Below are 27806 nucleotides of genomic sequence, written 5' to 3' on the forward strand. Positions count from 1 at the left end.
GGAGCCCCCAAATGCAGAGGTGAGGGCAGGACCAGGGCTGATGCTGCTCCAGCCCCACAGCACACAGAGATGTCACTCAGAAACACACATGCAATGCAATGCGTGCTCACCTCCTTTTTTAAAAGCACTGAGCACCTGCCCCATTTGTCCTCCTCCTGCACATTCCCTCCAGCCCACGTGCTCCTCAGCCCAGTGGCCAAATACCCTCAACAATCCCCCCACCTCCACCCAAAACAAGCTCAAGACACCTCTGCCAGGCATGTTTCTGTGGGTGACTGGATCCCCAGGACAGAAAACAGCTCTGCTCTGAGCCTGCCAGGACAGGGGATGCTGCACTTGGCCAGCACCAGCCACCCCTGGCTTGGACCCAACCCAGGCTACTGACAGAGTGCGAGCACTGGAAACACATCACTGAATACCTGTCCTCTGCCTCTCCTGCTGGCCCTTCGCCACCCTCCCCTCTGCATGGGTTGCCAAAAATTTACATTTTTAATCATTACAAGGAAATTTTGGGGTAGGGGTGTCATTAGCCAAGCCTGCGAGATTGCCCAACCACCCTCCAGGACTGTCAGCAGCTACCATGCACCACAAAAATGTATTTCCACATCATCAGGTTAGCAAAGTCATTGGGAGTATCAAGGAGCACCTGGGCAGAGCATGATCGATGCTGAGCAGGAGCGGGGTGGGCATCCCCACTACATGCAGTGCCCTGGTGATGCCGGCAGAGCATATAGCCCCGGGTGGGATATCGCCCATTCAGAGGACTCAGAGGCAGGTCTCTCTTAGATCAGCCAATGCAGCTGAAAAAAATAATCAGGTCAGGTTTAGGGCACTAGTGCCCTTTAGAGGAGCTGCCTCTGACAGTCTCCTAGAAGAAATTACCTCGCCATCCTTGGACCTCTTGGGCAGATGTAAAACATCAGCAAAAGGGCCCCTCACCTGCATTTTTTACCTGCTGTGACATGAGACGAAGCTACAGCCCCAGAGCCAGTGGCCAGGCTGGGAGTCCTGTGGCATGCCAGGCTCCCCATCCTACCCCAGCCCGGCAGGTTCGTCCCTGGCCAAGAGCATGGAGAGTCTCAGCAAGGTGGGGAAGAACTGTTCTGAGGTGAGGCTGGAAAATTCCTGGGGGTTTATGGCCCAGACGGCAGGTGAGAAGCTCTGTGAGAAACAGTCATGGGCAGCGTGGAAAATGGGGCCAGTGCTGGAGGGTTGCCTGCTGGGCTGCTCAGAGAGCAGCTTAAATATTGCCAGGAAAAGAAAAAAGAAAAAAAGAAGGAGAGAGAAAAAAAAAAAGGAGCTGTTTTCCCCCCTTCTCCAAATCTTCAGAAAAGAAAAATAATCCCCTTCCCCCGCTTTTTCACCAGTTCTTATCCCAAAACACCCTCCCTGCTTCCTTATCCCATTTTTTTATGACAATAAGGCAAAATTTTCCATGGGGAAAAAAACCCACCACCTGTCCAGCCCACTCTAGAATTAATAAATATTAATCATGAGTATTATTACATGCCTCCAAGACAAGGCTTATCTCCCCTCCGCAGCCAGCCCAGGGAAGCTCAGAGACTTGAACACCCAACACAGGCACAGGAAGATGCAGAGGGGGACGGGGCCAGGGGTGGAAGGTTTGTCTAAAGCAACTCTTATCTAGAGATTAGCTAAGGGAGGAAACCGAGTTTTCAAGAAGAGGCATTTGAGAAGTTCAACCATCTTCCTCTAAAATGTGCCTGAGAAATTAAGGTTTTTCTAGGAAAGCTGTGATAATTCAAGGGGCCTGGTAGGGGCATCTCCTTCCTCTGCTGTTAGATACACACTGGTCGTCTTTCCAAACCTCTCTCTGCAAATGTCAGGTGTTCACAGCACATTTAAAATGTGAGGTGAGATCCCAGCATATATCCCTTGACTCCAGCAGCTATGACTTAAATATCAGTTGACATGCAAGGCGGGGGAAAAGCAGCCCATCCTAATGCAGCAGAGCTGCAGACAGTTGCTCTTTCGGGACCGAAGCAGAGCTTTGAGCCTCTGAGATTTGCTGCTAAGAGGTTTTTCCTCTCCTTCCAGCTTGAGCAGCAAACTGTAAAGATTTCAGCCTCTTCCGTGTCCAGACTAAAATAGCACAGATGGCATTTTGCATGCAGATATCTTTTTTTCCCCTATCCTTTCAAAAGCAGGCAAACAACTCAGTCCCAGCCAGAGGCATCACAGCATTTTTACTGATCATTTTAATTTCATTCAGCACTGCCCCACTCCAAGAGCCAGTCAAGAAACCCTGACAGCTGCAAGCCATGCAGTTTTTGTGCCAATAGATTGTACTGCATTTATATTGCCTTTTCACAGTGATAGGATCACAATGTAAATATGGGACTTGACCCATATTTATGTTACTGTAAATGTTACTGGGACATGAACCTTTTTCATCTCCAATTTATCATTTCAGATCTGCCCTGGAAAGCCGGTGGCATTGCCGTTTGCTGAGCCCAGCAGAAATGAGCTGTTAATCTCTGTCCTGCTCCAAAGGAAGGAGATGCTGTGAGATGCATCATCTCACCATCACCTCCACCAGCGATTCATCCAGCAGAACGCCCTGCATTGCCTGAACAGGCAGGATAAATGACTTTTTTTACCCTGATGTTTGTGTTTTTGAGGTGCTGTTGTATTGGCTGCCTGCACATGCTCTGCTGTCCTATGGGAGGATTTGAAGGTAAAAATTAAAGCCTTGCTTTGAGAAAAATCCTACACCCTACACCCAAAATGCAGGGAAGGGCTGATCATGGCTCCAACCCTTATCTCTTCACAAACACTCCTTTGGCACGGCTTTGTTTTCCCCAGGATTATTTCTTCTCCCAGAGAGACTCCAGTTGCCTCTTTGGTTATTTTTATGAAATTATATTCAGCCTCAGAGGGTGGGAAGGGAAACCAGAGCCACCAGTCCCCAGCCAGGGGGGGACCTGCTGGGCCTCTCAGGCTGGAGCTGAGCACCCCTGGGGCAGCCAGCTGTAACGGCCCTCTCCCAGCACCCCGGACCAACAGGACCCCCTTTGCAGACCCTCCAGAGCAGAAGCAAGAAATTTCTTTACTCCCTCATTTGGCCTGAGAAAATCAAATGAAACAACACAGAGAAACCTCAAGGAGATGGAGATGAAAAAAAATTATCAAACCCCTCTGTAGCACAGCAAAACAGGGCACACTCACCCTTGCCAGGTCCCCAGCTTTCCTGGGATAATCATGATATCCGCTTGCAGAACCGTGTTTTAAAAGTTTCCTAAGTTATTCAGTTTTCACGTGCGATCTGGGCCATAAATAACACCTGACATGGGAGGTGGGTTTGGGCAGCATCGTCTGCTCCCAGGCCAGCAGGTTGTGGGGTGCGCTGCGCTCGCAGCCCCAGCAGCAGCGGGTGCACCCCGAGCCCAGGCGGTGCCCAGAGCGGCTCCCTGCTACCCTCTGCAGTCGCACGGCAGAAGGGCTCGCCGCCTCCTCTGCCTCTCGCGCGGCCTTTCGCAAAGGCAGAATTCACCCCCAGTCCTTCCCCAGCCCATCTTCCAGCTCCCCACCCGGGTGTACCCTGCATCACATCACCCCCAGATGCCTCAGTGAATCCCCAGTCGCATCCTCACCACAAGATACTGGGCTCCAGTTTCGCCTAACCCCCCAGGTTTTCTCTATTTTTAGGCAATGCCTTGCCAAACCACCTCCCCCAGCTCTTTAGGAAAACCCCATTGCCTGCAGGTGTCTGCAAGAGAAAAAGGAAATGGGGAGGAACCTTTTAATTTGTTTTCCTGCTTACAAATCCAAACGGACTCCTACAGCCTTGGCCAAGAGGTCTTGGCACATGGCAAATGTGCTGCGATGAGGTGTTACCTTTTAGAAATTATTATTCTTCATTACTGGAAAAGGAAGGGGAAAGACATGTGTGCAGGGCTGGGAACAGGGCAGAGAGCTGAGGCAGCACAAGAAATGAGATTTAGAGAAAGTTTTCCCAGGAGCAACATTATTTTGCATTTTAGTATCCAACAAAGGAGCCTAACGTGTTCCAAAGACAAAACCAAACTGCTCTTTGGAGGTACCCAGTTCCCAATCCCCAGCAAGATGGGTCCTACCTGGCTGGGAGGGTTCAGCTGGATCCAGAGAAGGGCCGAGCATAGCCAGGGGATAGGGCTGTCACCTCCAAACCTCCCACCTGGCAGCTGAATTCCAACAAGGCAAGGAATTTAGGAGAAGTTTCCCCAGGACAGCACTGGAACCCAGAGCATGAACATCCCCTTCATAATCATTTATTAAAAAAACAGAGCTGTATTACATATGTGAATGCCAGCAGATGCATGCACACATACAGTGATACTCTGGGGGCTGGAAATCTGCTTGTCTTGCATATGGAGAGAGATGCAGGTGATGGGCACCCAAGAACCTGTCCTCTCCTCCTAGCTTTGCTCCTTGGCCCCTAAAATCAAATCAGTCTGGAATAGCTGTATTTACCAGCCTGGAGAAACGTTTTGGTACCTGCTAATGAAAGGGCCTGTGAGAGCTAAGTATGAATTAACCACATTTCTTGTATTTCTGGGTGCTGACGGCATCCAGCTGCTCCCTGCGCGATGGGAGCACACCCCTCCACATCAGCCCAGCCGAGGAAGGCAGAACACATCCAGCCGCTCCTGGAGGAGAGGCAGGAGACAGAACATTGAGCCATGGCTCAGTGGAGCTCAGCCGAAATCTCACTGCTGTGGCCAAATAACCTTGGGGTGTTGGGCTGCGAAACAAAAACAAGGATGGCAGCCTCTTTCCCGGAGTAACTGGAAGAGGAAAAGGCTACATCAGGGAATACACAGCCTCTCAGGCTGTATATCTCTCTTAATCAACACCTGAATTAATTATCTGCCTCCCCTTACAGCTGTCAGGCATCTGAAGGCTTGGATTCCCACTCTCGCTATGCTCCCTTGCTTCTTTTAAGTCTCTGCGTAAGCCAGTCTCCCTGACCTCCTGATCTTTGCTGTCTCTCCCAGAGCATCTTCACACTCAGGGCTGGGTTTTTTTTGGTCTTTGGCACTCACAGCCTTGACAGTGCTGCTTAACATGCAGCTGCTCCAGCTCTGCAGGAGTCGCACTGTGGGTTTACAGGGGCGTCAGACCCATTGGGCAGTTCTGTCATGCTGCATCTCTCCTCCTCCGTTCCAAGCCCTGTTCCCTTTAGCAATGGACCTTAGAGACACATGCCTGGCAGCCTGCAAAAGCCACCAGGACCTCACAGCACGTGTCCCATGTAGCTAAGCTGCCTCTGTGTACGTGGGTGTTTGCAGCATGTTACCGGAGGAAGATGCCCAGCAGCACCCTGCCACAGATAACTGCAAAACCCTTATCCTTGCTATTACCGCTAGTGATGCTGCCGACAGCCAGCATATCCCCCAGCATCACACCCCTGCATTTCAGGTCACTGCAACCTTTCTGCTTAAAATATATTCCCCTTCCTGGCCTTTTTTTGTCTTATCTCCTTCTATCCCTAATTCTGCAGATGTTGGTAATGCTGCACGGAAAAAAAATGCTTCCAAAAATAATATCCCTTAATAGAAAGCTGCTTTGGTAAATGGGAGGTGCTTGGTAGAGCCTCTCCCCTCCCCGTTTCACTCCCTCCTGGTGCTCAGCATCCTGTGATTTCTCGGCAGAGCTCAGCACCCCTAGGCTGAGCCCATCTTGCCAGCACAGGATCCCACTAGAGGGCAATAGAAACCCAGGAAAAGAAATGCGGCGCTGGGCTGCGCAGCACAGGGGAGAAAGGGCCTGGTAGCACGGCCAAGGCTTCTTTCCATTCAGCTTTCAGATAAATGACACCTAAAAAAAAATAATATCCCAGGTGCTTTCCTGCAGCCTGGATTGCTTTCCCCTTGCGGGATGTGCATCGGGCGAGGTACAAGAGGCTGCATCCTCCTCCCCCCCTGCAACCATCTCCTGCTTGCTGCAGTGGCAAGAACATCCCTCCCAGAGAGCTGGATCCCCTGGACCTGGGGAAAAAAGAGTTTTCCCAAAGCACCAGAAACTCGTGGGTAATGTTTGATTTTGGAAATATGCACAATTTGAGAGTGTATTTTTGCAGCAGCCCCTGGAGCCCTAGCTGGGGTGGCCAGGCCTTAGTGCTAGGTGCTGCACAAAGAAAGGCAGCTGCAAGAGCCCCATCACTCCACTGTAACTGCATCCCAGGAGTGTGTCTCACCCAGGGGGAGAAGCCCACACAGGACAACAAGGAAGGAGCAATTTTGATCACTGAACCTTCCATTATTGCAAAACTCAGCAGAATAAACTTGCAAACCCCACCTTGGCACCCACCAGCTGGAGCTGCAACTTTGGAGCAAACGAGCTGAGCAAAGCCAGGGCCCAGACCTCGACACCAGCTCACCCCATCCTCAGCAGCCACCTGGTGAGAGGCCAGGATGCCCCCTCCAACCCTGCCACCATCCTGACCTGGGACCCTTCCGGGCAAAAAGCAGCAGGGACAAAAGTTTTCTTTAGCTGTGTGGAAAGCAACACCCAGCCTTTCCATTACCTTCTCCCACCCCAATCCCATCTAATTTTACAGCACCGGGATTATATTCACCGGTGTTTAAAAGGAAACCTGTCCCTAAATGCTGGCCTGGACTTCCCTGGATTGTTTTATTTCCACCACTGAGGTCCCGTTTCTGCACGGGACATGCAGGAGCCCACTTTTACTCAACAGTCCTCTCAGATGCACCACACGGGCTGGGACATGTCCCCAGGCTGAAATGGGGGTGACATCCCCACCACTGCCCAGGGAAGGTGGAAGCAGCAGCCCCATGCTCACCATGCATGGACTATTTAAGTAGCTCCGGAGGGAGCCATCGCAGCACAAGACGAACTAGAACAGCTCCTAAATCAGTCCTTTATGCTGCTCCAGTCCCCAGCTCCCTCCAAACACCAGGAAACCCAGAAAGTCACATTAAATCATTTTTATCCCTTGTTCTTCCTCCTTGTCCTGAGCTGCGCTGACCTCAGCTCAGCCTCACCGAGTTGCGGGGAGGCAAATTGGAGCCACAGATCTGCTCACCAAAAGTATTTTGCCACCCAGAACCACTGAGGGAATAGGTGGCATGCATCCAGCATGGTGGGGGAGGTGGCATGGACCAGAGCACATGGAACACAGACGGCTCTGGGAAGGCTGTGCAGGAGATGCAATGCTTGGAGTGATTGAAAAGCCAGTGATGGCACAGGCATTTGGAAGTTTTATGAAGATCTTTTATCGAAATCACAGTAGTTAGAGACATGCAGCCTATTAAAGGTATCCAGCATGCCGCTGGGGCCAGGACAGCATTAGTGCTGCCATATATTCTCCAATGCTGTGTTCCTTCTGGTTTTAGGAGGCCCCAGGGTCCTTCCAGTACCACTCCTGGATGAATATTCTGGAGCTTAACAGCCCTGGCTACCAGGAAGCTCTTTCTGAGGGATTTGTCACTCTTTTGCTCCCTTTGGCATAGGTTGACCAGGGGAACCGGGCTCCCTGGGTTCCTCACCCTCCGTTAAGGAGGTGTCTTGCCTTCCTGTGCCCCAAAATGTCACCACTCCAGGGAAGCAAGTGCCATCAACACCAAGCAAGTCACTCAACAGCAAATAAAAAGTGATTAAACCCCCAGGTAACTCCCATGGCATCTGTCTGAGATGGTATTTCCATCCTGACTCAGATTTCCAACAAACCCAGGAGGTGACAAGGCAGCACTGCAGGCAGGCACCTTAGATGCAGGCAGTGGGCAGCAGCCACCACACCGATTTGTCACCCACCTCCCTTTCCTCCCCAAAACCTCCCTGTCCAGATCCCAGCACAGCAATTGCAGCCAAAAGCTGGACCAGTTTGCTGTGCAGATGGGAGTGCTAGCAGGGCATTCAGCAAAAGCATCCTGCATGTCACAACATGCTCTTTCCCTGTCATTTGTTCCATCTTCAGCATCACTGCAAGAACTGGCTTTCCAAAGCCTTAGGAAAGAGGGAATACAAAAAAGAAAGAGGAAGGCAAAGTGATTTAAAGAAGAGGAACTGTCTCCTAGGGGGTGAAAAAATACATGGGTTAATTCTAGTCCTGTCCCTGGCAAGTTACATTTCAGTACTGCAACTTCTCCTGCTGAAAGATGGAAAAAGGACAACTGCTGCCTTCAGTGGGACAAAGCCCACCACACACAAATCTGTCTTTCTGTAACAGCAAACCAGTGGCTTCTGTTTCCTTTTTAAACACAATGCTGCCTGCCATGCCTTTACTGCTGGGATAATCCAGAAATCAAACCGCCTGGCTGGGGGGAACAGGATCTGCATTTCTTTGTTCCTTGTATGATTTCCCAGGTTGCAGAGTAGCAGTGCCCCGGCACAGGTAAGATTCGCCACATCCCACTCCTGCCATGCAGAGGGAAGGGGAAAACGCTATTGCCCAGACTTACAGGTGCAGGTCCATGAATCACAAATAAATTCAACATAAACTTCCTACCCAGTCTGTGCCTTTTGCTAAGGAGATGCAGGACTCTCCAGGGAGGAGGAAAAAGCTTCACATCCTTTGCAGGTGGGTCGAAGGGGCCACCCCCCCATCCCCCAAAATCAAAAGACCCTGGAAATATTACAGTTCTATTTTAAATAATTTTAAGGGTGGGGAGGGAAAGAAGACTGCACAGCCACGTAGCCATGCAATGGGGGAGGAAGCATCGCTGCAGCAGCCAGTATTAGAGGAACAAAAATGAAACCTCCCCAACAGACCCAGGCCCCAAGAGTTTCCCTCGGGAGACCCCCCTGGCCTTGTCTATCACCTCCCAAAGGGCACAGCCACTCTGCCCCCGGCGGTGCCCGCCTTGGCCATGCCCGCAGCTGGGTCCTGCAGTCTCCCAGCGGGGACTCGGAGGAGAAGAAGCCTTCTTCCTTTCTCGGAGGGCTGGACTGTAGGGAACAGGGTGGGAAGAGCGGAGCCGCGGGCAAAGGGTGATGCCACAGTCCTGGCTGTTCCCCTGGTGCGAGATAAAGACAATCTCTAAGGGCAAAGCCAATGACCCCCCGTGTGTCCCCCAAGTTGTTCCCCCACCCCAGTTCGCTCCCCTCCTGCCAGTTCACCACCAGCAGCCTGGGATGCTCCCCTCTGCGGAGCGATGAGGAGCCTTTTGCAGAACGGCTCCCCAGCCTTCCAGGGAATACACACACCCTGCCAGAGCTCCCTGAGCCCTGGGGACCCCCATCCTCCCCAGGGACCCCATCCGGCCCCAGGGACCCCCATCATCCCCTAGGGAACCCCATCATCCCCTGGGGACCCCCAACATCCCGGGGGAAACCCCCCAGCCGCCGGGTTGCCTTGCCTGGGTTGCAGGCAGCAAAGGGTTACGCTCAGAGGTGCCGCTCTGCTCCCAGCACCTGGCAGGGGAGGGAGCGAGGAGGGGATGGAGCGGAGTTTCTCTGAGTCTCCAACAAGGCAGCGAGGAGCAGGCAGCAGAGCAGGCAGCGGAGCAGGCAGCAGGTGAAGCCGCCTCCCGGTCCGGCAGAGCGGGGTGGGAGCTGCCGGAGCCACCATGGGCCGGGGGGGGCCCTAGGAACCGGCTGATAAAGGGGGACACCCCCTTCCCCACGCTGACGTCCCTCGCTTAAAAAGGAGGGAAAGAAGAGAGGAAAAAAAAATTAAAACCCACCCAAACCCTCTCTAAATTTGAGATCCGGTGAAGGCGGGCGGCACCGTCTGGAAAATGCATCTCCCTCAGAGCTGCATCGTCCTCTTCATCCAGGGGAGCATCTCTCTGCTGGTGAGCGCTGGGGAAGGGGAAGGGGTGGGGGGCTGCAGGGGATGGGGTGGGGGGTGACAGGCAGTAACATTTCCCAAATCAATTTTTTCACCTCCCCACCCCCCCACCCCATCCCCTGAAAAAAAACAAGCATCCCAAAACTTCTGTTATTTTGCAGCAGATAGTGGGCGTGCAGTGGGCAGGGTGGGCTTGCAGGTAAGGGTACTTCCTGATCGCTCTAAAAAATCTGTACTGTGTGTTGTCCCCGTCCCCATCCCCATCCCGTCCCCCGCACAGCAGTACCGCTGCTGGGGGCAGCTGCTTGCACCCCTGGCCTGGGGCAGAGCCCCGCAGGCCGGCCTGGAACTCGGCTTCCCCATCTCCTGCTCTGCCGGGTGGCCCCGCGCACCCCAGGTGGCACCGGGAGGTTTGCTCCACAGCCCGGCACCGGGGGGGCAAGGGGGCTGCAGCATCCACCTCCTGCCCGGGCACCCTCCCAGCCCGCTGCATCCACAGCCTGGCAGCAAGGCAGCCCCCGCCCCAGCAGCCCCCCAGACTCCGTGTGTGTTTATGTTGGGGTCCATGGCTGGTTGCGGACAGAGCCCCGGTGCTGGCAGGAGCAGAGTTTGCAGAGGAGCCTGTGCATGACTGTTGGAGGCAAAGGGCGTCTGCCTGGGGTGAGAACTCACCTCTGCGCTTTAGCTGTCCCTCATGCTGGCCCCACTGCTCCCAGCACCGTGTCTCCCCAGACCATGGCAGTTTGGAGGTCAGAAGAAGGGTCCATGAGACATGCTGTCAGCAGTGAGGTCGGTGCAAGGGCCACAAGGTGGGCACCCTGGTCGCAGCCATGCATCCTCCCCCGTAGCACCCTCTCCTCAGCATCCGCAGAGATCCCCCAGGCGCAAGTGCCCTACCATGAGAAAGGTGCCAATGCCAGGCTGCACCAGCAATGGGCAAAACGCACCCGTGCCGACTCCTTTCACCTATTCCCCCAGCAACCACGAGAGAATGAAAGCAGGGCAAAATTGCTGCCAGAAGGGAAATCTGGGCTACAGAGAGGTAAAGGCAAGAGAATGGGGAAACAAGGAATGCAAGGACAGGAAAGAAGATGTCTAGGTCATGTCTGGAGGAGCGGGGCGACCCTGAAGAACAAACCTGGGCAAGGGTTGCAGGCACCCATCACCCATCTCTCACTCTCCACCATTGCTATGTCCAGGTGATCCGTGGCCAAGAACCAGGGAAAGGTGCAGAGCAACATGAATCCAACACCCAGGAGAGCGCTCAAGTGCAGAAGGCGAGAGGGCTGCTCTCTTCAAAATCCCTGTTAACTCCAACCTTACTGCAGAACATGACCCTCCTGGAGCTGGTGAGCAGTTCACGAGAATTATGGGATATCCTGGATAACTTGTCTGAGCGGAACCATGCACCACACCCCAGAGGACAGAGGGACTTGGGGCCAGCCTCAGGCAAGCTTAAAAAAATTTTTGGTTGGGGAGATTTCTATTCTAATATCAAGACAGTGAAGTTGAACCTCTTGATCACTGGAAAGGTGGTTGATCACGGCAATGGCACAGTCAACGTCTTCTTCCGACACAACTCTACCGGGCAAGGGAACATCTCCGTCAGCCTCGTCCCTCCCACCAAGGCAGTCGAGTTTGACCTGGAGCAACAGATCTTCATAGAGGCCAAAGAATCCAAAATCTTCAACTGCCGTGTGGAGTACGAGAAAGTGGATCGTGCCAAGAAGACCACACTCTGCACTTATGACCCATCTAAGACCTGCTACCACGAGCATACCCAAAGTCATGTCTCCTGGGTCTGCTCAAAGCCCTTCAAAGTCATCTGCATCTACATCACCTTCTACAGCATAGACTACAGGCTGGTGCAGAAAGTGTGTCCCGACTACAACTATCATAGTGATGTACCCTACTACCCGTCAGGATGATGTGCTCTGCCCATGGCAGGATGCCCCGGTGATGAGTAGGGGCAAGGGGGGGCGGGGGGGAGGGACAGGGACAGTTTTGTAAGTGGGGGCAGGAGCGCAGCAGTCCCTAGAAACCAGAAGCAAGGAAGGAAGAGGAGGATTTTCCATTTTCCCCAAAAGCTCCAATGTCAAGAAGAGGAATCTTAGGCTATGGGGTACCAGCATTGCTAAACCTGGCCTGGATCTGTGGTCTTTAGAGACTGGTACGTGAAGGCAGAGTCTGAATTTAGGATACAGAAAATAGGACATAAACCCACAATCAGGACTTGTGTTTCTCAATGCAATAATGGATTTGCCTGGATCTAGGCCACATGGTCCTATAAAAGGTTGGTGACCAGGCAAAGAGGGCTCCACAAGCAGGCTTACACAGCCTGGAGCCAGGGGAAGACCTTGGGGAGGAGAAAGGCACCTGATGCCCTCCATAGCTGCAAGATGGGCAGCCACATCATCTCCCCCACGTCTGAGTTCTGCAGTGGCAGGAGCTGGAGCTGAGTTTTCCTATGCTGGGGTGCAAAGGGCTGCCTGGATGGAAATGGGGAGCCAGGGTGGGCAGGAGGGACCCTCCCAGGGTGTCACCCCACCACGGCTCACACCAGGCACCACGGCACAGGGAGGTTGCAGGGACTTGAAACTGTGGATCCACAGGTAGAGAAATCCTGGTGGAATCTGTCAAATCTGCTGACACAATATATGATTCATGTGTTTCCCCTGACACGCTGTGATTCATGCGTTTCCCCTTCTTCTCATCACATCCATGCTCCGTATCACTGCTGGCTCCCCAGCACCTGCTCCCACCCTTGCCCAGCCACATTCAGCTCCAAGCGTTGCCGTTCTTTGGTGCAAAGGTGTGCACCCACCTGCGTATGTGTGTGTGAAGTGGAGCTCTGACTGTAGCATTTAATTTACTTTGAAGGGAAAAAACCCCAAAAACCACAACAACAATGTCCTTGAGAGAGAGAATAAAGTTTTCACAGTGGCACCGAGGCAGGTCAAGTGTTTTTACTGAGAGCAATCTCAGTCTTCTCGGGGGAGAAGGAAAATACACTGGTGGGGTTGGGAATGAGGCACGGGGCGTTGCGATGACCCACACCCAAATTCAGCTTCGTTCAGATGCAGCTGAACTCACCCCATCTTCACCCCTTCTGGCGCTGCGTCCAGCTGGGCTTTCACCCAGACACCTCGTTACTATTGCTCATGCACGGGTTCATTCTGCACCACTGATGGGTATTCCCAACTGCCTTCCCTTCCCCATACATCCAAACTCAGGTTTCCACATATGTGGATACATTCCCTCCTACAAAGAAGGCCAAAAAAAGCAGGTGCCCCCCCCGCTTCCTTTACCCCCCAAACTCCCCATATCCAGAGCACCAGGCCAGCTCCAAAAATCCCACTACACCCTAGCAGAGTTACAAGGCAGCTATTATCACTAGAGCAGGTTTTATGCTTCAAGCCTTCACAAGTCAAATTCCTTCTCTACAGCTTTGAGAGAGGTTTGCTGGCTGCTGGCAAAGTTTCATTATATGCACTTTTACATCTAGGCAGAGGCTGGTTCCAAAATACATTGAGGAAAGAAAGCCTTTTAGTGCAATAATCAATGAGAACAGAAAGTTTAAAATGCTTTGAGAGCACGGTTTCAGAAAATAACAGGAGCAATATTCAGTATTGGGGTGGGGGGAAAAAAAAACCCCTACCATGAGCTATCTCACAAAAGTATATTCCCCAAGGGTTCACAGTTGCTTTAAGGAAGGAACACAAAAAGACAGGTTAAACCCTTTTCTGCCAGAACAGGCTAAACAAACATCACCACCACACACACAAAAGTTGCTCATTTGGAGAAATTTCAGACAATTGCCATTTGAAGAAACAGAGCAGACAGCGGGAGCAGAGAACCAGGCTACAAAGGATGCACCATTGTCAAAAGTGATGTGGCAGCTGCAGTTACTAGGAGACCAGGACAGGCCATTATTCGGGCTTGGGAGAAGAGGATTCCTGCTAGCAGAGTCACAACCCATGCTCAGAAAAGAAGGATTTCGCTGAGCTGAAGGGCAAACTACCCAAGAGAAAAAAAAAACCCCACACCCTAAATCCACCTGCCCTTAGCTCCCCACTCACCCCTTGCTACAATGAGATGGAAAGGAGACCCTTTGCACCAACTCGCTTGGTAAAATTTCCCTCATTACAGACCAAGTCAAGGTGTACCTGAATGCACTCACTTATAGCTTATGATTATTTGCTTTGTGGGGTGCTGCTCAGGCTGTGTGGCACGGCGGAGATTGGCCACGGAGTTTTTTCTGCTTCTCAAAGCTCTGCAACTGCCTCTGCTGCAGGGTTACACAAGGAACCAAGGTTTAATTTCTTTCCCCATTAGTAGATGGACATAAAAGAGACTGGGGGGAAGGGCGGGGTGTGTGTGTGTGTGTGTAATTTATCCAAATGAAGTTCCATGAGTTGCAAATTTCATTACAAATGAAGCAGCATGTAATGACTGTGGAAAGGAGACTTCAAAAATCCTCCATGACACCAGAGTTCAGCAAAGTGCCACAGAAGTATTCACAGGCATTTTTGCAATTAAAGCCTATCTCCATTTATAAAATGCAGGCCCTTATCATCTTTGATAACTCAGTGGACAGCCGATTCCTTTGTCTCCAAAGCAGGAAAAGCCCTGATGGGACCTACTTATTGCTGTCATCTACAACTACACAGTGAATGTTCTCCATCTCCAGTAATTAGTTCTCTCTAGTTTGGTAATACTTTTTACTCTTCCCCACAAAATCCTCCTAATTTAAATTTCATGAGTCTCCCAGCCAAGCTAACCTGTGCTTCTGCACATTTAGAAACCGGCTTCCCAGAACAGCCTGCTCCACCCTCCCACCAAAGTCAATCAGCAGCCCCCAGCCATTAATTGCAGTCAGAGCTGGTGAGGACCAGTCCATCTGGGCTCCCCAGCACTGGGATTAGATGAATCAGAAAAAAAAAAAAAAAAATAATCAGGAGCCCATGGACTCACTGCAGGAACACAACACCCCAACACCCCCCCAGCCCTGACCGGGCTCTCCATTCCAGGGCAGTGGCTCCCATTGCTTCTGCCTCCTCCAGTTTTAAGGACTGAAGTGATGAGACATCTGGTTTAGTGGTCATCTTGGCAGCATTAGGTTTGTCGTTGGACCTGATGATCTTAAAGGTCTTTCCTAACCTAAATGATTCTATGATTCCTTAAAATGCTGGTTAACATTTGAATAATTCTCCCATTAAGATAATTTTCTCAACTTTGTGCATTCCAAGTGTTCCTTTATTAATTTTGCCCTATATCATAAAAAATAATTAGGACTAATCAACCTAAAATAAATCCATCTCTCTGTAGGTTACCAGGACTACTTCTTGGTTTGTAATCTTCCAGTCAATCAGACCTTGCCTTTCTATCATTTCCTATTTACCATATCCAAAAAAACACCCATAGCCTCAGATTCAAGTAAGATGCTCCCAGCCAGCTATCACCTCCAAAACGTGCTAATGCATTACTCCAGGATTTTGGAAAGAACAGATCTCACAGGAAGGTATGATTTAATGCAATGATAGCACAACCGGCTCCTTCTCACCACTACAATAACTTCAAGGCATCAATTTTCCTCAACTTGGGGTCAGTCAGGTATTTTCCAAACATAAACATTTTTAGCAGGTTCCAGCCGGATGCCAAGATCTCAAACAAGAAGGAAGTTTGCTCATTAAAAGCCTGTGGACAAACTAACGAGCAACAAAATGTTTTTGTCACAAAAGCCCTACTTGACATGAGAACTTCTTTAAAGGCATCAACATTGGGGAGATGCCAACTATTGAGGTTTTCACCAGAATTTGGCATATTTGGAGGAGTTCCCAGACTAGTGGCTATTGCAGTCGCTTGGTTAATCAAGAACTTCAGCTTCCAGAAAAACAAACAGCTGGCTTAATCACAGAAAACCCCAAGAAAATGGGATTTCTGGAGGCTTAGATGTCAAAACACAAATATTAACCTCGATTTGTGTTAAATTTCATGATTTGTACATCTAGCTCATTTTACAGTCCATCTCAGGTTTTCTTTTATGAAGCTTCCAGGTTGGTAATACTGGAGTTCCTGCAGCCCGGTGAGCGTGTGACATGTTGCTTGGAGGGCAGGGGAAGCTCAAAGCATTTACACTTTTGTTGTTCCTGCTTTTTGCAATCCCCCAAGTCTCCAGCACAGCTCCCCGTGTTGCTGGTGACGTTGCAGCTTCTGGAACATCCCTTCCTGGGACAAACCTGACCCTTTTGCTCCCAAACCAAACTGCTGAGGTTGAGCATTGTGGAGGGCACCCCGAGACCTAAGTGCTTTCACAACACAAACGTACACATTTTACGGTTTCATGCCCAAACTATCAAATGGCTAACAGAGCTTTGCTGAACTTTAGTTCAGATGGGCTAGGGCTGCCGCGTGTGGGCAACACTGCATCTTTACAGAGATTATTAGATTTTAATGAGGTCTAGTGAGTCAGCCAAGCTTTTATGCTTGCAATCCCCTATTTCAATAGCCATAGGTGGCCCCTGGATGCATTAACGTTGCTGGTTCTCCTGCTCTTCTGGGTGCATAAAAGTAACTTGGGGTCTGATTTTGTTATGGCTGGTGCCAGGCCAGCATCATGCTGACCACAGAGCACAGCGCTTGCCCGGCTCCTCAGGATGGGCCCAGTGGCAGAGCCAGGGCAGCGAGGATGCTGCTCCAGCCCCCCCTCCCTAGGGAGCCGATGCACCTTTCAAGTCCTCTCAAAGTCTCTTCACCAACAGTCTGTGTCATCTTTCCTTTGCTAAGGGAAGAGTTTCTCCTTTTTGCAGACCGCATTTTGTGGTGCCAACGCAAGCTGTGCTGAGGACAGACATCTCCTTCTCCAAGCGGTTTGAGCATCTTAATTCCTGGGCATAAATCCTGGTCATGCTATTAGCTTTTCTGATAAACTTAAGCAAGTTATTCCAGGCCTTTGTCTAGTCTGCCTTATCTCTCTTTATAAAGATAAAATTCATTTGCCTTCTGGGCATGGAGTGAGACTGCATGATCATGAAGCACTCTGGAAATCCTCCACTGAAAGGGGAGGCAAGCAGAAATGATTATTCATGAAATCCCCAGTGTTATGACTTGTTATTACACGCAGTAGACTAAAAATGCAAGTGGGCTGAATGCATCGTGTATTTGATCTAAGAATTATTACAGTTTTGCCAATTAGATCCAGAACCCAAATACAACCGCTTCCCTCCTCCTCCTCCTCCCGCTCCCCTGCCAGAGCTCAGCACCAGCTGCCATTTCATAAACACCAACATTTCCCCATCTTCCTGTGCTTTCAACAAACTCCAAAAGCAGCAGGTCTCTGATTGTTTTCCCTCCAATTAATGGCAGAGTGCACTGCTCTCCCAGAGAAAGCTGCAATGTAACGTGTAATGTCACATCACAGCAACTGCTCGCCCATCAGTGGCTGCTTCCTGCCCGAGAGGGAGCCACGCTGAGTGGGTGGGCAAGAACAGCACCCTTGGCATCCCCCCAAAACCCTCACCTACCTGGGAGCATCAAAGACCCCTTTGCTTGGAGGGATGGGCTCGAGGATTAAGCAACAGGTCTGCTTCGCTGCTCAGTGCGCTGGTGGCAGGACGGCATCCAGCCAAGTGCCAGAGGAATAGGGCAATCTGTTCCCTTAGGGGAGCTCAGCTCATACACGCCGCTGTGCAGAATCAGGCCTGAACCTCCTGGTGGGAAGGAAGGATCTACTTTTGCCTGAGAGGTTTCCAGACCTACCAGAGCATCCATCTGCTACCCAAATGTCTTGTTTCCTAAAGGCTTCTGCCCCAAGAGTAGGAGGGAGGTGTGATGCAGTAACCCCTTCTCCTCCAGCCCCCCAGGGTGACCTGCTCATGGCATGCTTTGCTGTTTGCCATGCTGGAGGATAGCTGTTACCATCGAGATAGTGGTGAGAGTTTCCTCTTGTGTCTTGTTACATTGCAAACAGAGAAAGAAGAGTTGAATATAATAGCAATTTTTTTAAAAAATAGGACGATTCCCATTTAAGTGCTGTATGGGTAATTCAGGCTTACTTGGGCTGCACAAAATTATCCAAGAGCATTAGGGTGCGAGTGTGGCTGCAATCACAGCTCTCGGCTCCGTGTGTGCACAGAGGCAGCATTGAATTAGCTTGTTGCTCAAAGTGCCCTTCCCTGTTCCCCAGGGACAGGCAATGTCGGGCCAGTTGGTGTCACAGCCCCTGAGCTGGTGCACATGGGAGCCCTCCCTGTGAGTGGCGGTGGGGACTAACCACCACCAAAGGCTGCAGGAAAAATCTGGGCAAGATGGAGTTGAGCAGATCATGGAGAACAGTGTCTGTCTGATGCTCAGAGACAGACAGTCCCAAATGCCTGAACAAAGCAGGTGAGGGGGGAAGAGATTTTAGGGGAACGTTGATGCAAATCCACTTGGATGGGCTTCACAGTGGAGCTGCCTGAGATACCTCTGTGTGACCATCCCTGCCCTCACCCTTTAGTATGAAGGGCACGCTGCTTCAGTGCTTGCACAGCTTTGCAAACCCCCCCCCCCCCTTCTAAAAATGATAAAATAAAATAAACACACCAAAACTCATACAGGCACAAAGCAACACCCCCCCTTCCCCAGCCCCTAATGAAACCCCCTCCAAAGCCAGCCCTCGCCTCCTTAAAGCCATTTCCAGCTGAACTGGCACCTGGCTGCTCGCAAGGGGCTGAATGCACAGCAGTGTCTGCAGGAGATGGCCAGGTCCCCGGGGACGAGGGGCCACATCGCCCTGCACACCGGTGTGCAGCGTCAAGCACGCTGTCAGCGCTCAATAGATCTTTACAGCAGCATCCACAAGCGACTCAGCAGGTGAAGCAGCAAAATAAAGGGTGAGGGGGAAGTTACAGGGGACGGAAAGCACAGGAAAGAGAATAAGAATTCAGATCTTAAAAAAAAAAAAAAAAAAAAGGGAAGGCTGTCAAGAGGCAGCCAGAGGAGGACAGGAATGGAAAACTTGTCCAGCCCTCTCAAATCCCACCAGACCCTAACTCCTCTGCAGAGAATTCCCAACTCAAACCGCTTCAAACCCCACACCTGCTTGCACTAAAAAATATGCTAAATAATTCAGTTTTCACTCATGTTCTCTCAAGCTGCAGAATCCTCCTGGCTCCTGTAGCTTTGTGTGGTATTTTAGGGGGAAGGTACAAACCAGCCAGGACTGAGGGAGGGGAGGTTGGTGTGTTGCCCCACCACCACGCTCTGGGACAGCAGAGCTCTGGTTTCTGGTGCTGCTGCTCTTTGCCGAGTGGCACAGAGCCCATGTCAGCATAGTGGCTGCGACACACGGGGAACAGAGATGCGCCTCGTACAGGATAAAGGCAGGAAGAAGGGAGGGCTGGTGAGTTTTCCACCTGCCAGGCTTTTCTGATCTGTGGCAGATGTCTCTCTGCTTTCAAACTGCATCACGAAGCGTCTGCTTTCATCTAACCTCCTCATTGGGAAATTCTCCCATAAGGGGGGGGGAAAAAAAAAATAATATCTTCTGTGGTCTACTCAAAGCATTGTGCCATCAAGGATGCACACCTGCCATCTTCAGCACATGTCTGTAGGACTTATCCTGGACCAGCAGCTCTCCTGCTCCCCCCACTTCTGCCAATCCTTCTTGAAATACCGATGGCCTCCCACCTGCCCTGGTCCCCTGCAGTGCATTGGGAAGACAATGGGGTGATCCCCAACAGCATATGCTCCTCCTGAAAGTTCCCCACACGCTCAACACGAACACACGCTACCTCCCAAACCCTCCATCAAGGACAATTCCTTCACAAGCAGCAGAAAATCCAGTTTTCTGGCTCCAAAACAGATCAGGGGGAAAAGGACAAATCCTCAGGAACAAGTTGCCACGGGTGGGATGCAGCTGGCTTGGTCACCATTGTCACCCTTCAGTCACCTGCCTCCTCTCCCCACTGCTGTGCCATGTCTCTATCTGAACCACACACGCTGGGTACTTGCTCTCCTGCCCTGCTGACACAGGCTCGTCCCCCAGCTGTGCACAGAGGCACCTCCATTCATGTGCACATTTTCCCTCCAGGATTTTAAAGCATCCCAACACAGTTTCATTAGGCTGAAGGTACTACTGGAGGAAATGTAGAAAGACAATTATAAACTGAAAGAGAATTTCAGCAGGTTCCTTGGCTGAAACCATCTCCTGGGAAGGGTCCTGCTCAGAGGCCAGTGCTATGGACACAGCAGCCCAGACTAGAAGGAAACCCTTAGTTTTAAGAGCCCCTGTGCCTGAATTTTATGTCTTGTTCAGAAAACTACAATCCCAACAACAAAACCAGTAAAGGATAAGGCATCTAAAAGGAGATTCCTCAGTGGACTCTACACATGCATGTGGGACTGACGGTTAAATAAAGAAGTGCAGACAGTCCATGGTGGAGCAGCCCAGGAACCTACTGTGTCTGCAAATCGACACAGTAGGTTCGAGGATACACTGGTGCTTTATAAACCTTTTGAAATTGCAGTCTGAAGACACTGATTTTAACTACGATGTTCTCTCTTCTTGCCTCCAATACTAGACATCGTCCCACTGAGATGGTGATCAGGATGCTGAAATAACCCAGAGCCTTTTAGTTACTATTATTGCTGTCTACCTCAAAATGCCTAAAAACGTTTGCACCCAGCTCAAATTGGCATTTTTCTCAGCTATCAGAGGAAGCGTAACTATTCTCACATTTATTGTCATGCCACAAACAAGTGCTGCCTGCCTTGCAGATTTTATTTTGATCTCCTCAGCCCACTGGATGCTCTGGCACTTTGTCATGGGAAGACAGATATTTGCTTACACCATTGGTGGCCAGCTCTGTGTTTGCAGCCTGTTATAGCAAACATATCTTAATTAAGGGACTTGTTGGCTTGCTGAACTCAGACAGATGGGATCTTAATTCAATTAGTATACTTTAATTACCTATTATAGTAGGACTTAAAAAAATGGACACAAGTGAAAGTTTTTCTAGGCAGCCATCAATCCTATCATATATTTATCAATGATAAGCAGTAAACATTGTTCAGTGGTTTCTTTCTACTACTCCTCTTCCTCACTCCGAAAACTGTCTGAATTTTATCTAGTTTTGGAAATTGTGCATCATTTCTTCCCTTATGTGTTGAAAATAAAGCGAGCTCTGAAGTGGCAACACACACAAGTAAATCAGCTGGAAAACAGGAAGCCTGTATGTGAACCCATGCCCTCCTGGCATCTCAAGCTACAGCAAGCAACCTGAAGAAGATCCACGCATTTTTACTTTACAGTTTATAAACCTGCCAGTTAAAGGCCAGCAGAGGGCTGAACCTGATTTAAAAATAGTGTTGCCTTGGGACACTAGGGTGTGCCAGATTATTTCTTCTGGTCCCTTTAAAAATTATTCTCTAAGAAAAGCCCTACATAAATAAATCAGTTGGATTATTATTGAGTCTTTCTCTATGGCTAATCTGAGACAAGGACAAACTTGTGGTTAATAGGTGCTGATGGAAGAAATCTCCCCACAGCTAAACTTCTCATTTTGAGGTCTGTTTCTATTACACAGGGTTGTTTGTGTCCAGGGATGGAATGAATTTTGGAAAAACATCCCTCTTCCTCTAGTTGGAAGAGGGCTATTTCACCCCCAAAGCACCAAAAGAGCATAAGCAGGTCTCTGAAGACACAGCTTCCCATTTATGTTTTTATGAACAAAAGGGTGGGCTTGGCATTCTCATGATTTTTTAATTTCTATTTTGGGAATGAAGCTTGGAAAACAGCTGGAAGCAGCACTTAAAGTTGCTTAAAACTCTTTGACCACAAGATGTGACATTACAGCATGCTTGCAACATCTAATAAACTTTGAAAACAAGGTACTGGCCCCATTTTTTCTTGGCAGCTCTCTAGCCATCCATCCACTGCCAAGAACAGCATGAGCAGAGGGAGCAGCAATGCAAGCGTCCCCAAATCTCACATGCTAACAAATGGGGAATAAACACGAAGACCCTGTCTAGGCAAAGCTTTCAGCAGAGATGATGCCAACGGTGGGACCTGTGAGCGTCAAAACTGACTGTGCTCTGAGACCTCTGTCTTTAATAGGCCACTGTGTATTAAAGAAAAGCATTTCTGGTAAGATGCTGAAGTTTCGGGCTGGTTTGTTGTGTTCTGTGTTTTTTTTTTTTAAAACAGCTACAGAGCTCTGAAAAATAAAGTATTGTATGCGTTATCTATACTTAAACACAGCCTACCTATTTTCTGACACATCAAGCTCTCCTCCCACCACTTCTAAAGCCCATTCTCTCCCCCCTTTACATTACCGTTTTACAGAAGCATACACCCAGACACGTTTTATGTAACACCAATCCATAGCCAGAGGTTTAAAATATTAGGGGAAGGTAGTAACACATATTTTAAGCATGCGGTGACTGTTCACCAACAGGAAAAGTCTGCTTACATCAAAACCCTGGGAAGTTCCTCACCACGCACTGCAGGCAAAGAGCACGGTGCTGAGCAGCACAAGGTGCCAGTGCTGGGGGCAGGAGGGGAAACACAGATGGAACCACCAGTCACAAGTTGCGGCTTTTACATCCACACTGTTTCATTCCCATGACGCTGCCCATCAGCAGCTGCTGAACTGACACTGCAAGTATCTACCTGTACCCATCAATCACTCTGTATCATCACAGCCGGCAGAGAAGCGCTGAAGGAGAGCGGCACTGGCTCACGGGGATTAGGTAAAAGGCATCTGTTAGATTTAATTTTGAAGAACCACGCCCTCAAAGAATATACAGGCAAGATTTAAAATCAAACCACTCATCAATATAACAAAACCACCACTTACATCCTACAGCCCAGCTCCATGCCATGCTAAAGCACCCAGAATAATTATAACCTCACAGAATTACGCATTTTAGAAGTCCCAGCAGCCCTGGAATGGGATGGAGTTATTGCTGTGGTGCTGAAAGGAAGGAAAAAGCTTATTTAAACATATACTGTGTGCAAAATGTCTCTATTTTTCCCTTGCCTTTTGAGATTTCAGCACCTAGAAATAAATCTAGCTCATTAAAGAGTATTTTGGAGTTCAATTTTGTTTACAGGCTCCAGCTAAGCAATGCCTGCTACCTAATTCAGGTTTTACCATCTGGCACATCACATCAGAAATCAAATCTGCAAGGTGGTTTATTTTTTATTGTGTCTTTTTTTTTAATTCAGGAGAATCTGACTTAGCATTGACATCACACTGGGCAGAGGAGAATAAAGAAAAGGCATTTTAATTTCATATGCTCTAGAGAGAGAAATTATTACAACCCATCAGAGTATCTCCTGCTCATTTATATCTAAATGTTTTACAGTCGCAAGCAGTGACGGCAAGTGAAGGAGTTACTGCCTGTCCCTCAGCAGAGCCCATCACCAAGGGCACATACAGCACGTGAACCAATTTCCTGGCAACCCACATATGTAGGAGCGAGCACACAACGAAATACTCCTATTATCTCAGCTGCACAGGTATATAGGCATCTGGACTAGATGATCATTGTGGGTTACTTCCAACTGAAAGTGTTCTATTTTAGTCTATTCTGTCTTAAGACCGACTAACTTTGAGGCTGCTGCTGGATGAATGCACCATTACAGAACACCGTTATTTCAATTAAGCACACCAGGACAGCAAGCCATGATAATTATACTGCCCGACTTTGCAGTCTCCTTGCCGTACAGCATGCAGGATACAAGCCAATGTCCATAGACAATATAAAGAGAAAATTTCCAGTCTGCCAGCACTCTCATCGCGGTCCACAAAAAGCACTGGCCAGTTGTCCTTGCGACGAGGGTGAAACCCCTGACAAGCCTCCAACAACCACTGGAGCTGGCTGCGAGCTGTATCCTGGCCACAGACTGAAAAACTCAACATCCTGTTTAGCTATTTTTGTGGAGTGTTTTGTTGTTTGGCAAAAATCAATAATAAGCAATAATTTTGCCAATGCCACCTGCCTAGAGGAGTGAAAAAAGTTAGTGGGAAAGAAAGGAAGCACAGACAAACTGCAATGCAGCAACAATCGGAATCAACAGCGGGAAACTCTCCTCCCAACACAAAATAAAAAAGGGCATTCAAAACCTTTAGTCCTATGGTAACATTGAAATAAACAGGCATGACCTGGAAAAAATAATCCACCCCAGCAATGAGATGGATCATTCTTAAGAGCTGACACTCATGCTGCTTCATCTTACCATGTGAAGATAAAAAAGCAGACAAAACACACTCCAGCTCTCACATTAGACGTGGCAGTGAGGAGCAGGTTTGCAGACGTCCAGGTGAGGAGGGAACTCTCTGGGATGCCACGCTATTAAATATCAAGGACCAGCACCCACCTCCCTGCCGTGTCACAACCAGATCCCCGTTTGACAAAGTGCATTCTCTAGGAGGTTTGAAATGACTCAAAATGCTCAGGGATAACCTCTGTGTCTGCCAGGAACCTTACAGAAGAAGTGGAACGACAGTTTGAAAATGGTTTTAATTTGTTCATTTTCATTCCATTACTCCTAGATGTGCAACCTCTGGCTATTTCAAGGCTCAGAAACCTTCATTACCAGCTCGGTATAAACATCTGAGGAGTTCTCATCCTCAACGCTGCTCCCCAATGGCAAGAGTCAACAATTTTCTCTTCAATCCCAGCTCGGTTTCCCGATGGCAGTGCTTAAAGTAACATACCTGCATTTGGATTAGAGAAAAGTACTCCAGAGCAACGCAGGACATCATTTCTCTTCTGGAGGGCTGGGGGAAGTGTTCCAATTCCCATCCAGTTTATCATACACCATCTCTGTTAACTACTTTTTATTTTTTCTTGGCCATTTATGCTTTTCAATTATTCAAAGAGGAACCCTACATTTTGTACCTCTCACGCCTGTGGTTTTTCATAATCTGATGGAATAACTGCAATTCTCTCTCCATCCCTTCCCAATTTACCCCATCAATTAACACATTTCCTCAAGTGATTTTAATAATTCAGTCTTAGAGACAAAAATCTAATGTATCAAGTAGAGGCAAGATGCAAAACCCAAACCCAACCAACCCAACACACAGCTGAATTTTCTTGCCTGTGCTCTGCACAACAACTTTCAGCTGGGTTAAAAGGCCACTTCCTACTGAACTGCTCCTGCCTTATTTATCATACGTATTTTCCAAACGCCTTCTAGGTCACTGCAATTTATTTCCCCAACTATTTCATGGGCTGTCACCTCTTTTTTTTCCCTGGGCTGTCTCCCAGTTTCTTCTGCCCATTGCCTTCCTGTGCAGTTCAAACTGGCACTCTCCTGCCCCTCTTGCTGCTCACCCAACCAGCACCACCAGCAGCAATTTCAAAGTTAACTTTAACTATAACACACACAAGAAACTGGAATTGCCAAGGCAAAATTTGCTGCAGCATGTGTCTGGAATTGCAGCCAGAGATCCAAGTGAGCAGCAGGTCAGAAAAAAAAATCAAACCAACCACCCTCTACAATTAAATGTCTTCATATTAGATTAACCAAAAACAGTCTTTAGAAATAAATGAGTTAAGTAATTCTGCAACACAAGTTAAATGGCAGTCATGAGAGAAGGAAAAACTGCATGGCCCAAACCAACTGAACAAGGTAATTATTTTAAGCAAAGCCTTTTGCAAAATAAATTGCACAGAAATTGAGAAACCTGAAATGAAGTATATCTATCTATCTATAACAAATAAATATTTTTGGCTCCTTGAAGGAAGGGGTGGGGGAAAAAAAAAAAAAGAAAAAAAAAAGGAGAGCTGGTATTGTGTCCTTAACAGCAGTCTGTGAACCAGAACAAAGCCAGAGAGAGTTTCAAAGCACAGCAGCTCTCCCCACTCTGCTGTTTGTTCTGCTTATAAGCAGACAAGCTGTTTCCCTTCATCTGGAAAAACTCACACAGTAAGAAAAATACCTCAACAGATTCTGAGTCTGTAATAACAAAGCCCAAGGGGCAGCCAGAAAGAAATCTTTTGGCCAGTAAAAAATATTTGGTGTTTGGATCCTCAGAGAGAGCTGACTGCTTCTAGGCATAGGGCATATGTACATCCTACCGCTGCTAAAGAGGTCAGGAGATTCATTGAGATACTTCTCATTCCCGTCTCTCCTCCCCACACCCAGATGAAGGCTGCAACCCTCGCAGGTCAGCACAAAAGCGAGTAGAGGAAGCAGGAGCAAGGAGGTAATAGGGAGAAGGAAGCACATGAAAGACTGTACATCGGGATGAAATGTCTCCGTAACACCCTTGAGGAGGTGAAAGAGACTGAATGAAAATCCTGAGTCCAGGTTCCAACCTAAATTCTGAAGCTAGACCAGTGGTAGCTACATTGCAGTTCAGAAAACCTGGTAAAAACATCTCTCTGAAATATTGTTTTGATAAATATGCCATCTCCTTGCGGAATTCAAACCTCCAACTGTTCAACTGGCATGGACATCTCTGCAGTAACAACACATGCCACAGATTGTGAGTTAACTTGAATTACGTTTCAGATCTGGGGAGGGGAGGATGTCAGTGGGAGGTTTATGAACAGTATGCTCTAGCTCTGATGTTGTTATAACCAGATGGCTTCAGCTGTATCATTTACAACAACAAAAAAAAAAAACAAACAACAACAACAAAAGTGAAGTTGACAAATAAATCATTAATTCACCTGCAACTTGAACAATCTGAACAAGTCGCCTCCTTTGCAGATCTCATTTCAGACCTTCCGTGACAGTGTGTTCTGCAACTGCACCTGGCTCTGCAGGAAGTGTTGGGACAGACAAGTCCCAGAACAGATTATTTTCCTGCAGGTATCTCCCTGTCCTCCAGGGAAGAAGGCTGCCAATTCTGTACTGCTTCCCTGTAAATAACTCCCCCCCAAAAAAGGCCGAGGACAGGTGATGTGAACACCCGTTTCCTTTCTCCTGGGCATGTCTGCTGCCCAGGGCAGGGCTGAGCCAGCGCCACTCCTTGAACAGCTGGTCACTCTAACATGACAAGGATAAAAGGTCTCGTTCAGGCTTGAATATTTCAGTAAACAATGTGATTACTGCAGCATAATTAGACATCTCTGTGCCACACAGACAACTTCTGCAATTACCTGGCAATGAACTTTTCATGTCTGCATGCAATTATAAGCTAGAAATGCTGGGTTTGAGTCCTGACAGAGTAGTGGGGAGAATCTCATTATGACTAAATGCTTTGCTTACCTAAAAGGAAACACACGTTAAATCCAATATAAAAGGAATTAGTGGCATTCAAGCAATAGATGTAATATAGGAATTTGTGAACCACGTAAAAGGAAGGCTTTACTATACAGACAGTTGTGGGTTTATGATGAGAGCCTCAGTGGAGGAACACAAAAAGGGGCAGGGACCCGCTCATGAGTCACCATTGGATAAAAATAGACAGCAGCCAGATTAAACACATGAGCATATAAATGGAATTCTCCTTCACACAAGGGACAAGAAGCTGTGAGAGAAAAGTATGATAACAGAATGAACAATCAGAGACAACTGATACCTAATCTATTTTCTAGACAAAACAGAGTTAGTCTCTATAATCCATTACATGCCCTACCTGACCATCTTAAGGTCAGATCAATTTGCTGATGCCCTGGTGCTGTGTATTTCAATCTAAACTCCCTGGAGATTTGGGGCTAATGATGACATAAATGGATGGTGTCTATCCTGCCCAGACATCCTGCACTGCACCTTAATGTCACATAAAACAGATGGCGATTACACTATTCTCCCCTCCGACATCTAAACAGGTACAGGTGAAAAAGGAAGGACCACGGGTCAGCTTCACGCTGCTATTATTAAAGCCAATGCTCTCTTGCGTTTTGGCAATAACTGCTATGAGAAATAACACAGGTGTGCATCACAATTATGTTTGCAGCATTCCTTAATCAATCCCATCCGAGTTCCAGAAACAGCATGTCGCTACCAGTACATGGCAGGAGACCGAAACTGAACCTTTTGGGAGCCAGTTTTAAACTGGCAAGTCTTAAAGATGAAACAACAAAAAAGACAACAGATACCACACAG

The 27806-nt window shown here is 48.7% G+C and overlaps 1 protein-coding gene across 1 annotated transcript; it reads left to right on the forward strand.

The window, feature by feature from the left end:
* Positions 1-9555: 9555 nt before the first annotated feature.
* NXPH3 (neurexophilin 3) lies at positions 9556-11682 on the forward strand. Its single transcript, XM_005439396.2, has 2 exons — positions 9556-9758; positions 10954-11682. Exons 1-2 carry the CDS (start codon positions 9702-9704, stop codon positions 11680-11682), a joined length of 786 nt encoding a protein of 261 aa, XP_005439453.1. The 5' UTR covers positions 9556-9701.
* Positions 11683-27806: the final 16124 nt, after the last annotated feature.

Source organism: Falco cherrug, chromosome 20, assembly GCF_023634085.1.
Source record: "Falco cherrug isolate bFalChe1 chromosome 20, bFalChe1.pri, whole genome shotgun sequence".
Taxonomy (NCBI): Eukaryota; Metazoa; Chordata; class Aves; order Falconiformes; family Falconidae; genus Falco; species Falco cherrug.

Coding starts and splice junctions, on each gene's coding strand:
- NXPH3 (XM_005439396.2), top strand. CDS start 9,702: ATGCATCTCCCTCAGAGCTGCATCGTCCTCTTCATCCAGGGGAGCATC. Junction 9,759..10,953: donor AGGGGAGCATCTCTCTGCTG/GTGAGCGCTGGG, acceptor TGCTATGTCCAG/GTGATCCGTGGCCAAGAACC.